Genomic DNA, 15,540 nt, shown 5'->3' with positions numbered 1-15,540 from the left:
GTCCCAAAGCACAAAGGCTCTTAACTTTGCTGGAAGGTATGGAGCATGTTTACATTAGTGGGGTCCACACTCTCATACTGGGGCTCTGGGTGTGCTTATATATGTGTGTGTGCGTGCTTGCAGGCATGCGTGTGTGTGAATGCCTGTGTATGCAGGCTCTTGGGGTGTCTTCTCAGGTGGATGGGCTCTGGAGAGAGTTGGAGAATGTGCAGGAGGGCAGGTCTTTGTAGCCCTGGAGCACCAGCAAGGCTGCACTGCCCAGGAGGGTCCATCCAGCAAATCTTATTCCTCAGCATTGTAAGGACAGAAGCAGGTGGCAAAGTGCTGGAGTTAGGTCTTCTGCACCATGTCTCTGCTCAGCAGCCAACCGAGATCCATAGGACAGGTTTTTGGTATTTTTCCTATAGGTTATCAGTACCTGACCTTTTCTTGTTTTTAAGCTTCATATAAAGGATGGATTATTTTTAAAGACTGGCAGAGCAACTGAAAAGGTCACACAGCAAAGCTACAGGCAAACTTTGTTGTTACAGGCTGTGATATCATAGTACACGTGAGGAAGGTAAATTGTATTATCACCCAGCCAGGCCTCTGCAGGGTTTGTTTTCTCAGGCTGGCTGGCTGACTGGTGTATCACTTGGGGTCCCTACTGACAATCTCTGAGACATGTTTTGGAGGTCTCTGCTATTCCTTTAGTCTCTGAGAGCCTCTGGGTGGAATATGACCTGGACATTGTTGAACTGCTTCCATTTCCCACAACCTGCAGAATACTAATGTCTTTCAAGGTTCACTTTCAGACTACACCCTCAGCCAAGCCTGTTTGTCTTGGAAGCAGCTGGTGAAGTTGTGGGAAGTGGTTGTTTTAAAAAAAAATAAATAACAAGCCCAGCCCCGCTTTAGAAAAGGCCTCTGTGTCCTGGGTGCAGAGCCATGTAGCTTCACAGAGCTTTGTCAGAGCCTGCCTGCCGAGGGAAGATGGTCTGTACAGAGTGCAAACCTTTCTGTTTTCCTTTGCAGGTTCCCAACTGTGGCAGTGAGCATCGGATTTGCAGTGAACCAAGAGGTACATTGTGAGGTCTCAGGCTCCAGTTGGGGTTTGCTCTAGTCACCTTCCCTTCTGACTTCTTTCTCTGCCTTCATCAGGACTAGCCTGTCTAGCTCTGTGCTTTTCAAATCTGGGTTGGGGGGGCCACTCCTGGCCACCCTCACCCTAGTACTGACCCCATTTCCCCTGTGTTCTCTGGCTGATGCTCTGTGGAAAGAAAGTTCTGAACGCACGATTCAAGTTCTTCTCCATCTGGCCTCAAGGGCGTGGGAGCTGGTCACATAGTGGAGGAGCTCCTATTTTTGGAGGACATCTTTAATCCCAATATCCTATTAATTTTTCATTGGCCATTAACTATTAGTATGAGAATGTGACTCTTTCACGATTCCCATAAATCCTTGAAATTTAGCAATATTGTAGGACCTTCACAAAAGGCAGGAGATTAAGGCTTAAACTAGTTTTCATCAACATGGCCAGTGACACTTAGACAAGCCTTCATTTCCTTGTAGTTACTTCTATTTAAATAAGACTTGAGGGCCCGGAGGCCAGAGAGATAACATGGAAGTAGGGCATTTTCCTTGCATGCAGAAAGACAGTGGTTCGAATCCTGGCATCCCATATGGTCCCCTGAGCCTGCCAGGAGCAATTTCTGAGCATTGAGTGAGGAATAACCCCTGAGTGCTTCCAGGTGTGACCCAAACACCAAAAAAAAAAAAAAAAGAAAGAAATGAAGAGAAGAGAAGAGAGAAGAGAAGAGAAGAGAAGAGAAGAGAAGAGAAGAGAAGAGCAGAGAAGAGCAGAGAAGAGCAGAGAAGAGCAGAGAAGAGCAGAGAAGAGCAGAGAAGAGAAGAGAAGAGAAGAGAAGAGAAGAGCAGAGAAGAGCAGAGAAGAGCAGAGAAGAGAAGAGAAGAGAAGAGAAGAGAAGAGAAGAGAAGAGAAGAGAAGAGAAGAGACTTGAGGGCCTGGAAGGGAGCTCAATGAGTTGAGTACATGATTTGCAAGCAGAACTGGGTTTCATCCCAAGCACTACATGGTCCCTTGAGTACCCCACAAAATAGTTAATTAATATGAAAGAATGCTTGGTGTGTCTCAAAGCAGCTCTCAATCATTTTATTTTTCATTTCAGTCCTCAGTGTAAACTCCCTATACGGGAAATGAAAAGTCTATACTTCCATTAATGAGAACTTTAATCATGAATTGTATCTTATTTGGGGGCATGGAGGCTTGTTTGTCGTATTTTGGGGCCACACCCTGCACTACTCCTGGTTCTACATGCAGAGATCACTCAGAGATCCATATAGGGTATAGGAGATTGAACCCAGATTGGCTGCATGCAAGGCAAATGCCCTACCCACTGTACTATCTTTGTCTATCTCTCTCTGTGTTTTATTTTACTTATTTGGGATATGGGCCATGCCTGATAGTATTCAGGGTTTACACCTGGGTCTGTGATCAGGGATGACTCCTGATGGAGTTCAGGAAACCCTCTTTAAGGTCAGAAATTCAACCAGGGTGGGCTGCATGTAAGGGAAGCTGTGTGCTCTCTCTGCCCCAAGCATGACTGTTACTACAGGAATGTGGAGAAGGTGTTTCTAACCCATTTCCCTGTTAAATGTGATTCCTGAGAAGGATCAGGGACCTGGCTCATGCTGGTGAGGAGGGAAGAAGCACATGGGTGCCCCCCACCTTACCTCTTCCTCTCATCCCTATGGTGGTGATTCTTTGCTTATCAGGCAGCCTTAAGCGTGAGGCCCAGGGGATGTGGTGCTGCCCAGGCCCAGATGTGCTGGGGATCACTTGGTCCAGCCCCCACAGTGTTGCAGGAGACCATGTAGTTCTGGGACTCAGATTAGGCTCAGCCAAGCATGTCTTGTGCCTTGACCCCTTGCTAGCTCTCTGACCCCCAAACAGTTATTTTTTAAAGGAAATTTACTCTCATATCTAGGTCTAATTTTGAATCTAGACATTTTCTGAAAGACCGTTTTTCCTCATTACTGTGTCCATCAGCTTGCCTCAGACTCCTTCAGCCTGACCTCACTATGTTCTTTCCCATGTCCAGTAATTTAACAATGTTTGTCTTCTGTCCCACACTGTACCCTGCAGCTTGAATTTGGAGTGATTTACCACTGCACTGAGGAGCGGCTGTACACGGGCCAGAGGGGCCAAGGGGCCTTCTGTAATGGCCAGCGACTCCAGGTGTCCAGGGAGACAGGTGGGGGCCTCATCTCTCCCCAGTTCCTTTCAGATAAATAAATGTGAAGGGGAAATGCCGATGTGTCTAATCTTATAAGATGGTGCTGAAGGGGACTGGAGTGATTGTACAGCAAGCAGGTAAGGCACTTGTCTTGCATGTGATTGACCCAGACTTGATCTCTGGCACAGTCAGGTATGAGCCCTGAATACAACCAGGTGTGGCTCCAAAACAAAACACAGAATTGGTGATATTTTTATCACATTGTGGGATGGACAGGTCCAGCAGGAAAATGCAAGATAGAAACAGTATAGAAGAAGCTGGATTCTTGGATGGCTGATGGGAGCTTCAGGGGGTGCTTGCTAACTTCCTGCCCACATTGGGCTGGCAGGCCATCTGTCCTTTGTCCTTTTTGGGCTTCCCTTGCCTGCCTGCCTCCCTTCACTTACTATGGTCTTCAACCAATCTGTATAATCACTCCATTGTCTCCTGCCCACTGGCACACCTGTCTGGGCATCCGCAGTGACAGCAAAGGCTGGAGGTGTGTCCCCACACTCCAGTAGTGACTCTGGATCCCATGAGAGCACTGGTATCCAGCAGCAGCAGAGGCAGGTGGCGTGTTGGGGTGGGGGTGGGGGGCATGACACGACCCTGCCCCTGTCTGAAGGACAGAACCAGGCGGGACTCGGAGCCAATGGAGCACATCGGGGAAGGGGCAGAGAGGCTGTCCCAGAGGCTCCAGAGGGTGGGATAGATACACAGGCCAGTGACTGTGGAGTCCAGTCACTAAGTCCAGCAGCCAACTCCCCCTCTGGGTATTTTGTTTGGCTGGAGGGAAAGTAGTGCTAATTACAGCCACACATGCCAACAGTGAGCTGTGGCTGATTGTATAACTCAGTGGTGAGGGAGCATATTATTAAGAACACTCCCGCGACCTTTGCTCTATATCCCTTGATTTTAACACTCAGTCTTCTTCAAGCAATCCTGGGTCCGCTCCCTGCTACCATTGATGCGATCCTTCATGCCCCTTTGACCCTTCCCAGCTGCACGCAGGACCTGAACTCTATGACCCCTACCTTCTGTTAGCTGCTCTCATTTCAAACTTCAGTTGTGATTTAAAAAAATTCCTGACTTCAAGTCCCATGCCCTGTTTTCCACCTTGGCTACTTGTTGGGTAATTGGATTTGCACTGTGCACTGAGAAAGCCTTTGGCAGCAGCGTCATTCTGTAGCATCTCTCAGACCCTCAGCCTCTCCAAGCTTCAAGCTTTGTTCATGAGATGAAATGAGATGATGAGGGACCGTGTGATGGTGCAATGAAATTCTGTCTCAAATCAGAAAGTCATTATTGAAAAATAAACCCGAGACTTTCACTAGATCAGTGACTTGTAACCTGTGGTAGAAATGTGGTTTTGTTTCATTTTGTTTTGGTGCCTGGCAGGGCTCAGGGCTTATTCCTGAGCCCTGGTGTTCAGGGAACCATATGTGATGCTTAAGATAGAACTTAGATCAGCCACATTGCAAGGCAAGTGCTGTAGTATCTTTGCATCCTTCCCCAACTACCAGGTGTCTTTTTTTTATTTTTTTTACTTTAGTACTTTATTTAAACACCATGTGATTTACAAGGTTGTTCATATTACAGTTGTTTCTAGCGTTTCATGTTCCAACACCAGTCCCTCCACCAGTGTAACATTCCTCTACCATTGTCCCCAGTTGCCTACCCTCCCCCAAGCCTTGGCAGATACAAATAATTTACTTAATATTGCTTGTAACAACTAACTGATAATGGAATTGTCAGGAAAAAAATTTCCTAAAAGAAAATTTGTGAAAATTGTCATGTCTCACAGTAGGATCATTAAGACATTGTCTGAAGGTTTACTAAGCAATACACTGCTTGTTGAGCATTCTTTGTCATTGGTTTTGTTTTCTGAGCTTAGATGGCTTCTCTGATAATTTCACATCTTTTTGGTGTGTTTCTACTGAGGTGTCTGTATTGAAAAATTTAGAAAAATTTTTAGAAAATTGAGAAAAAATTGGAAATTTAGTTGCATATGCAACTGTGTACTCCAGGAGTTACAGGTTCTGAGGAGCTGGGCCAATGAGCTGATATGTCATCAGTTGAGGGTTGTGGGTGTGACTGCCAGGGCACGATGCATTTTTGAAGGAAACAGCCATGAAAACACCAACAACTCTTTTTGTTTGTTTTTGGGTCATACCCGACGGTGGTCAGGTTACTCCTGTCTCTGTGCTCAGAAATCGCTCCTGGCAGGCACGGGGAACCATATGGATGCCAGGATTTGAACCACTGTCTGTCCTGGGTCAGCTGCATGCAAGGCAAATGCCCAACCACTGTGCTATCTCTCTGGCCCACCAACAACTCTTCCCTCCCTTCCTCTTTCCTTCCCCTCTCCCCTCCTTCTCTACCTTCTCTTACCCTTCCCTCCCTTCCCCTTTCTCCCCCCTTCATCTTTTTGGAGATCTTCCCAACTCAAAGTGGAAAACCAAAACAAAGACACTATTCTTGCATTGAATAGGGATAAAGGATTAGAGGAAATATTTATCATTGAAGCCATAACTCATTGAAAACTTTCAAGTTTTATCATGCACTTGCACTGTTACAGATGTGTCCAACATAGATGGAAAGTGTCCCCAAGACCCATGTGACCCAACAACAATGTCCACAGCCCCTCCTCACACCCACCCAGCTGCCCCCTTCCCAAACAACTGCTTCATGCCAATATAGCTTCGGTTGCCTCCAGCTTACACTGTCACTTTCCAGCTGGTCATATGTCTAGTCATAGTCATAGTCGTAAGGCACAGACAATCTTGTAGAAAACATAATCAGAGTATCTGGATCACACTTCTTTAAAAATGAGCAGTCACTGCTGATGTTATTAAGCATCCTGTTGGTGTTTATATTTCCAAATATCTTGTCTTTCAGAAAATGATCTTCTAAAACCAAAGTTTGGGCCTTGCAAGTCTTAGTGGCTTCCAGGTCAGTCTACATTTCTAGGCCTATTCAGTGGAAGGAATTAGGAAAGATGTTGTATTTTTGGAATATAAAATTCCTCACAAGCTCACATTGGTATTCTCAATTCAAACTCAGGACACCAGAGAGTTATTCAGGGGTACTGAACATTTGTCTTGCTTGTGGCTGGCCCCAGTTTGATCCCTGGCAACCCATAATGTCCCTTGAGCATCACCAGTTATGATCCCTGAGCACAGAGCCAGAAGTAAGTCCTGAGTACCACCAGGTGTGGCCTAAGGACAAACAAAAATAATAGCAACCAAACTGGCTGCTTTTAGCAATGACAACTTAATTTAAGGTTTAATTGAGATCATATAAATTCTTTCATTCTGTATGTTTGAAGATTACAGGTCAGAGCCGGTCAGAGCACAGAGCTTAAGATACTTGCCTTGCACAGGATCGACCCTGGTTCAATCTCCAGCACTACAGATGGCTTCTCTAGCACTGTTTAGCATAAGCTAGGAATAGCCCCTGTGCATTGCTGAATGTAGCTCAAACCCCAAATGAGACAATTGAGTACAATTTCATGCTTTTTGTGAAAATATGCTACCAGACTGCAGTAACTACCGAAATGCCAATATCCCTCCACCAAGGCCATTAGCCCATCCTGCCCCTTCCTGCTCTGTGGTCTGAGTTTGTAGGTTTGTTTTCATTTGGTTTCTTAGGCTCCTCAAGAGTGAGATTATCTGGTGTTTATTTCTCTTCTTACCCTATTTTACTTAACGTGACCAGCCCCCAATTCCATCATGTTGTTGGCAGAGGACCAGATTTATATATATATTATACATTATATTGTATTTTATATTAAATTGTATATATTAAAATATATCGGTTTTTTTTACATTTTGATCCACACCCAGTGGCTCTCAAAGGTTGCTCCTGGTTCTGAACTCACTCTTGGCAGGGGAACCATATGGGATGCCAGGGGTCAAACCCAGGTCAGCTGCATTCAAGACAAATTCTTTACCCTTGTGCTGTCGCTCCACCCTTTCGTCTTTTTGCTGTTGTTAACCAGAGTTATTAGGTGTCTAAGTGATGCTCAGGTGACCATAAAGTGATTCTCAGCCAACCAGGGTACTGCTTGGGGCCCTTTAGTGCCAGGGACCTCAGGGCCATTCTGGCAGTGCTCTGGGAATCCCCAGGCCTATACCTGGCAGTGTTCCAGGGACCAGGTGGTATGGGAATCGAACTGGGGTTAGTTGCATGCCAGGTAGACACCTTAACTCCTGAATTATCTCTCCAGCTCCTTCCCAGAGCCAAGGAGTATTCAAGTGTGTATATACTACAGCCTCTTTTCCACTCATTTTGCTCATTTTGAACATGTATATTGTTTCTGGATCTTGGCATTATCAACAGCTCTGCAGTGAATGAACACAGGTCTGCTTTTCTCCTCAAAGTAGTACTTCTGTGTTCCAGGAACTGATGTGCTGGATTGTGTAATTTCTCCAGTTTTAATACTTTGAGAAATCCTCCTACAATTTTTCAGAGAAGCTGATCCAGTTGTCATTTCCAGCATATGAGGCATTTTTGCTTTGCACATGGCTGATCCTGTTTCAATCTCCGGCATCTTATGCGGTTTCCCAAGCAGAGTTACCTTTTAGCACCACTGAGGATGCACCTTCCTCGAAAAAATGTGTCTTTCCCTTTTCTCCAGACTCTCAGCACAACTTGTTGTTTGTGGCCCTTTTTGATGGGGGTCATTCTCCCAGTTTTGTGGTATAGCTAATTGTTATTTTTATTTAAGTTTGTGGGGGTTTTTTTTGTTTATTTTTGTATCATTTTGTCTGTGGGGGATGCTTTTATCTTTAGCTAATTCCCTCAGGGATCTGTAAACTCTAATGAAGTATGTTCGTTCTGCCACCAACTGGAGATGCTCATTTAGATATATTGCTTCACTGTTTTTTTTGTTTTTTTTGTTTTTTTTTTTTTTTTTTTTTTTTTTTTTTTTTGGTTTTTGGGTCACACCCGGCGGTGCTCAGGGGTTACTCCTGGCTGTCTGCTCAGAAATAGCTCCTGGCAGGCACAGGGGACCATATGGGACACCGGGATTTGAACCAACCACCTTTGGTTCTGGATCGGCTGCTTGCAAGGCAAACACCGCTGTGCTATCTCTTCGGGCCCTCTTCACTGTTTTTTAATTTAGAAGAATGGCTTTATAGAAATTGATTTTAATTTGTACGTAAGAGTACATTTAAAAGTACATTTTTCCAACGAGATAGTACACTGCTTGCCATGAATGTGACTGGTCTAAGTTCAGTCCTTGTCATTCCCTATGATTCCCTGAACACCCCATCAGGAATAATCCCTGAATGCCTGAATGCAGGGCCAGTAGTAAGCTCTGAATACTGCTGGATATAACACGAAAAAAAAATTTTTTTTCCTATAGTGAAATCTATAAGCACAGCATAACCATGGACAGTATCATGTCATGACACTTCAGATAAATGAAATCGAAATAAAATTTAGAAAGTTCAATATGTCCAAAAAATTTAGCTTCTCTCCTGCCTTCTTACCCCATTTTTTCCTTTCCCATATAATCACCATTAAGTGACCAGAGACAGTACAGGGTATAAAGAACTTGCCTTGCCAATCTTGGTTTCATCCAGACATCACATATGGTCCTCCAAGCACCACCATGAGTGACCCCTGAGCAGAGCCAGGATTAAGCCCTGAGCACTACTGAATGTGACCTCTAAGACCCATTTTTTAGTTCAAACTTACAATAATAAATAATAATTGTTTAATGGTTTCTTCTTCATTGTTATTCTATATGTGTGGTTTTTGGGGTTTGTTTGGGTGGGGTTTTTTGGTTTTTTTTTTTTTTTTTTTTTTTTTGGCCACACTCAGCAATCCTCAGGGCTTACTCCTGGCTGTATTCTCAGGGATCACTCCTGACAAGCCTTAGGGACCACATATGGCACAAGGTCAGGTCAGCTGTGTGCAAAACCTACTATATATGCTGTACTACTAACCCTAACCCACTACTTTGTGTGGTTTTTTGGGTTTGGGTTTTTTTTTTTTTTTTTTTTTTTGGTTTTTGGGCCACACCCGTTTGACGCTCAGGGGTTACTCCTGGCTATGAGCTCAGAAATCGCCCCTGGCTTGGGGAGACCATATGGGACGCCGGGGTTCGTCCTACGCTAGCACTTGTAAGGCAGACACCTTACCTCTAGCGCCACCTTCCCGGCCCCTTGGGTTTGGGTTTTTTTAATTGTTTTTTTTTTGCTTGTTTGTTTGTTTGGGTCACACCCAGCAACACTGAGGGTTACTCCTGGTTCTGCTCTCAGAAATCGCTCCTGGCTGGCTCAGTGGACCATATGGGATGCCGGGATTTGAACCACCATCCATTCTGGATTGGCTGCATGCAAGGCCAAAACCTTACTGCTGTGCTATCTCCGGTCCTTACTTATATGTTTTAATATTTTAAATAGGTGTTTTGTTTGTTTTCATTCTCTATATTGGTATAACTTTTGGAATTTAGACAGGTATCTATTTTATGTTCCAGCAACTTCATTTAATTTTTTTCCTAATATGCCTGCTTTCTCTTTTGGGGGGAGTGGTTATTGACTACTGGTTCTCTAGTATCAGTGAAGCTAGGCTTGCTTTAACTTCTTCCCCCTGAATTGTACAATTCAGGCTATGATTTAGAGGTAACTCTGAGGCAAAGCTTCATCTGGTTTATCCCCCTCCCCCAACCATCTGCTTACTTCAGTGATGGTTCTGTGCATTGGCAGGGCCACTAGCTGTGTCTTGTCACCCTGAAATTGTTCAGGATTTATTCTTGGTTTTAAAAGTAAATCTAGACTTGATCTACTACCAGTCCTTTGTGTATGTTTCTCCAATCATTTTGGTTATATAAAGCTGACCCTAATAGAATGTTTTTGGATTTTTGGATTTTAGAACCAACCCATGGGAACTTTTGTTTATAAACATTCTAGTTTTTGATACTTATGCATTACAAGTCTAAATGGAGCATTTAATTGTTTCTGATGGTGCTCAGGGCTTACTCTGTGGCTCTACACTCAGGAGTCACTCCTGGCAGTCAATGCTCCTGAGATCATTTGTGATGCCAAGGATTGAACCTGTGTCAGACACTTGCAGTGCAAGTTTCCTACTATCTATCTCTCCGACCTCTTCTATTTTCTTTTTAAGAACTAAAAGTTCATCACATATTCACACTAGTTATTTATCTATTTCCTATTGTTCCCTCTGCTTTAAGGTGCTGTTCTTTGCCAGGAGCATACTTGCTTGTGAAACTTGTACACTTTTTCTGGGATAGGAGATTCCCCAGCAGTGCTCAGAAGCCTTGAGGGGCCATTCCCAGAGCTGCTGGGGACCATTAGGGCTTCACCCAGTGTGGTGGAGGTGAGGGTAATTAATTGCTGGGGATCAAGCCTGGAGCCTCCCACATACAAAAAGGCATGAATTCTAGTCTAGACCTTTGGGTTCTCTCCTCCATGTTTCCATACACATTTAGTTGTCGTGCTTATACACACTTATTTGGGGTGCAACAGAGAATAAGCACTGCTGTGACAGAGATCCCAAGAGGCAGCACATTCTGGTCATATCATGTAGGGTAGTATATTCTGGCTCTTAGTTCTCTGGGTCCATATAATATATTCATTTAATTTATTTTTATGGTGGCCACAGCCAGTGATATTCAAGTTACTCCTAGCTTTGTTCTTAAGGTCATTCCTTGTGGTGCTCAGGGGACCATGTGATTGAACCCAGGGTCCCCAGCATGCAGTATATGCATACTCTCTGGCCCAGAATATTCTCTTGGGAAAGAATTATTTTCTGAAATGAATTTTTTGTTGAGAAGTGTGGCATAGTTTTACCTTTTCCCAGATCTATTTAAAGCCTAACATAATAGACAGAGAGGTAGAGCGGAAGATAGAGACTAGAAGAGACACAGGACAATGATGAAGTACACTTTGGTGATGATGAAATACAGTAACTATATATAAAACTATAAGCATGAACACAATAGTAACCTTGTTATCTTAAATACAGTCAAAATAATTTAAATAGAGGACCAAGGAATCTGGTACAATGGTAAAGTGCATGCCATGTGTGCCCATTACCACAAAAAGAAAAAAAAGAGGAAACACTTAAACATTTCTTTTTTTTTTTTTTTTTTGGGGGGGGCCACACCTGGTAACGCTCAGGGTTACTCCTGGCTATGCACTCAGAAATTGCTCCTGGCTTGGGGGACCATATGGGACACCGGGGGATTGAACCGCGGTCCGTCCTAGGCTAACGCAGGCAAGGCAGGCACCTTACCTCTAGCGCCACCATGCCGGCCCCTAAACATTTCTAAAATAATCTTCTTGATTTAAATCAGCATAGTGCAATGTGATTTAGTGGTTTGGAAGTTTTTGTTAATGTCAGATTAAAATACGTCATCTGATTGATTTGTTGACTCAGAATTAGTGACTCCTCTTAAACTTTTGAGTTGTGATATGGGGTTGTGTGATTGAATATCTAAGTGAAGAAAAATCTTCAAATTTTGTTTTTAAATAAATTTCTTTATGATTATCAAGGAAAAAAAAGAACTGAATGGTCTACTTTAAAAAAAAAATAAAGCTTGACATAATAGAAGACAATTAGATTCTCCCAGATGCTTCTGTATTTAACCTGTTGTAATACACTGTTTTGCTGTGTGAAGCAATCTGACCCTCCATAGTTTGTTTGGAAAAGAGAAGAACTAAGAATATTCAGATAAACTTTTCTTTTTTTTTTTTTTTTGGTTTTTGGGCCACACCCTGTGACGCTCAGGGGTTACTCCTGGCTATGCGCTCAGAAGTTGCTCCTGGCTTCTTGGGGGACCATATGGGACGCCGGGGGATCGAACCGCGGTCCGTCCTAGGTTAGTGCAGGCAAGGCAGGCACCTTACCTCCAGCGCCACCGCCCGGCCCCAGATAGACTTTTCGATAACAGTGGATCATTTCCTTTGATGCTGTGCTGAGACTCAAACTTTGGTGATTCCCAGAAAGTTCATTGCTGTGGGGCATCTCAAGATAGGTCAATGACTTTGGAAGCTTCCAGAGCAAGAGTGATTCAAGCCAACTTCGATTTTTCACTTCTATAGCTCCCTCTTCTGTTGTGTTTGCTTTTGGTTTTGATTTTCTAATTTCATCTCTATTCTGTTTTCAAAGAGTTGACTGTCCCTAGCTAGGTGTTGGTCGTTGTCCATTTTCAGCTCTGTTGTTCTTGTGTCCTTGATGTTCTCTTTTCTTTGTCCCTGTTCTTTATATTGATTCTATTTGGAATTCACTCCTCCTATAAGTAGCTTGTCCTCACAGCTGGATCCTGCCCTAATAGAACCCTAAATCAGTTATGGCACAGTCCATCTGGCTACTAGGTTTCATCCCTGGGCCTGCCCTTACTCACCTGCCCCAGGTTCACATATCAGTATGTGTGGTCCTTTACACCCAACTGTGCTCATTTCTGCAGAGTGACTATTGGGGACCTGGAGATTCTGTATTTCTTTGGTTCTACTTCATGCCCCACCCATCTTTCCTCTTTGCTGGCTGCCACATGGCCTTGTAACTTCTGGACATTTGCCCTACCAACTTGTGTTTCTGGTTTAGATGAGTCTTGTGAATATTATGTGTATAGTGTTGTCTTTTTGTCCTCCTAGCTCTGGCTTTGTATTAGAGATGACTTGGAGAGATTAAAAATAAGATGATACACAGGTTTCCAGTTTAATTGTTCATAGATGTATGCAGGACCAGAGATTATACCAGGACCTCACACATATAGGACAGGTATTCAACCACTGAGCCACATCCAGACCTCTCAGTTCAAGCTTTCTCAGGAATCTCAAAATACTAAACCCCTTTCCCCATTACAGTTTGTTATTTTAAAATGATGTATTCATGTGAAAATCAAATAAATGGAGCCAGAGTAATAGCACAGTTGATAGGGTGTTTGCCTTGCACATGGTTCATACTCAGCATCCCATAAGGTCATCTAAGTACCACCAGCAGTGATCCTGAGCATAGAGCTAGGAGTAATTCCTGAGAACTGCCAGATGTAGCCCAAAAACAAACAAAAATCAAATAAATGAAGTAGAAGCCCGAGAGAGAGCACAGTGGTAGGGCATTTGCCTTGCATATGGCCGACCTGTGAGAGGCCCAGTTCAATATCAGGCATCGCATATGGTCCTCTGAGCCTGCCAGGGGTGATTTCTGAGTGCAGAGCCAGGAGTAACCCCTGAGCACTGCTAGGTGTGGCCCAGAAACCAACCAATCAATAATAGATGAAGTTTAAAAAAAAATAAATGAACTGGTTTAAGATGAGCAATTAACATTAATAATGCTGACATTGGGATTGGAGAGAAAAAATAGCAGGAATGGTACTGACATATATTCAATATATATTCAATCCCTGGTACCACATATTACCTCTTGAGCCCTGCAGGAATGATCCCTTAGCAGAGAGCCAATAGTAAACCCTAAGCATTGCTAAGTGTGACCCCAAAATTAGAAAAGACATGAATCCTCAGCAGCCCATATGATTCCCCAGGAATATGTCCTGAGCATTGCAGGGTGTACACACACACACACACACACACACACACACACACACACACACACACACACACACACTTCAAAATATGGTACCACCTTTTTTGGAAGACAATTTGAGAAAAATTTTCAAAATCTAAAATGGAGTCACTGATTCAGAAATCTCACTTCTGTCACTCTTCAATGACATCAACATCACAACCTATATGAGGAAAGAATCACCCTTATTTAGATGAGCAGAAACTACGGGCGTTTTGGGAGGGGTAAGGGTCTAGTGAGAACATGGACAGTTCTTTCAAGTGAATAAGAGTTGAGTTTGTCACTACAGGTACAGAAGCTGGTGGAAGGTGTCTATGACACATTGTCCCAGCAAAAGAGTAGGTAACAGATTAACACGCAGAACTTGCTCAAACATGGGTGTGGTATCTGTGAATGGGAGTGTAAGAACTGGAATAAGGAAGTAAGAAGGCAAGAGGATCACAGCTCCCCTCTCCTTGACCTCTTCTAGGATGGCACGTCCTTCTTCACATTCTCTGGCTAACATCACATGCTTCCCATCCAGTTGGGTTTTCTTTGTTCAATTTTGGATGTTGACCACATCCAGCAATGTTCAGGGGTTACTCCTGGCTCTGAAATTAGGAATCATTCCTGGTGGGCTCGGGATCATACAAGATGCTGAGGATTGAGCTTAGGTTGGCAACGTGTAAAGTAGATGCCATACACTCTGTACTTTCTGACTCTTGTTTGGGTTTTTTGTTTTGTTTTGTTTTTGTTTTTGTTTTTTGTTTTTGTCATACCCAGCAGTGCTCAGGGGTACCTGCTGGCTCTACACTCAGATATGGCTCCTGGCAGGCTCGGGGGACCATATGGGATGCCGGGATTTGAACTACCATCCTTTTGCATGCAAGGCAAATGCCCTACCTCCATGCTATCTCTCTGGCCCCCTCTTGTTTGGTTTTAATTTTATAATGTAGCAGGACATCCATCCCCCAAAGCACAATGTTATACTTTAAGAATGTTTTAATGAAAATATTTATAATTCACAATTCATTTTCTTTTTGTTTTTGGGTCACACCTGGCAACGCTCAGGGGTCATTCCCGGCTCAGAAATCGCTCGCAGGCTCGGGGACCATATGGGATGTCTGGATTTGAACCACTGTCCTTGTGCATGCAAGACAAACACCTTACCTCCATTATATCTCTCCGGTTCCCACAATTCATTTTCTAATAAATGTGTTGTGCACATGATTACGTTCTTCGGCTAGCCAACAAAACTCTGCTTAACTGCAAATTTTTGCCCACAAGGGCCTGAGAGATACTAATTAAGTTCCATCCCAGAACCCCCTAGAGTTCCCTGAGCCCAATAGGGCTGATTGATCTCTAAGCACAGAGCAAGGACTTAGCTCTGAGCACCACCGAGTTCAAGGGAGAGGGGGACAAATCCCAAAAATTCTGCCCATAAATCTTGAAATAAGTGTCTCCTCAGCATTGACATGCTTGGCCTGTGATTCCTTTTCCTTCAAAAGTATGTTTCCCCCAGGATTCTCAAATAAAAATTTTTTTTTTTTTTTTGGTTTTTGGTTTTTGGGCCACACCTAGCATTGCTCAGGGGTTACTCCTGGCTGTCTGCTCAGAAACAGCTCCCGGCAGACACCTGGATTGGCTGCTTGCAAGGCAAACACCGCTGTGCTATCTCTCCGGGCCCAATTTTTTTTTTTAAGGTTTGGGCTCACCCATTTTCTATACC

General features: G+C 43.7%; 2 protein-coding genes across 2 annotated transcripts in view; both read left to right on the top strand.

Moving 5' to 3' along the window:
* The window catches only part of CIDEA (cell death inducing DFFA like effector a), a 449,150-nt gene that overhangs the window by 389,903 nt on the left and 43,707 nt on the right, over positions 1-15,540 (top strand). The window lies entirely within an intron of this gene.
* IMPA2 (inositol monophosphatase 2) overlaps positions 1-15,540 on the top strand; it is a 46,128-nt gene that overhangs the window by 25,855 nt on the left and 4,733 nt on the right. The window contains exons 4-5 of the mRNA XM_049770129.1: positions 1,015-1,060; positions 3,146-3,254. Coding sequence (XP_049626086.1) covers positions 1,015-1,060; positions 3,146-3,254 — 155 coding nt within the window. The remainder of the gene's footprint in view (positions 1-1,014; positions 1,061-3,145; positions 3,255-15,540) is intronic.

The sequence above is a fragment of the Suncus etruscus genome, chromosome 3 (assembly GCF_024139225.1).
Source record: "Suncus etruscus isolate mSunEtr1 chromosome 3, mSunEtr1.pri.cur, whole genome shotgun sequence".
In the NCBI taxonomy this organism is placed as follows: domain Eukaryota; kingdom Metazoa; phylum Chordata; class Mammalia; order Eulipotyphla; family Soricidae; genus Suncus; species Suncus etruscus.
This window is presented reverse-complemented; position numbering and strand designations above follow the sequence as displayed.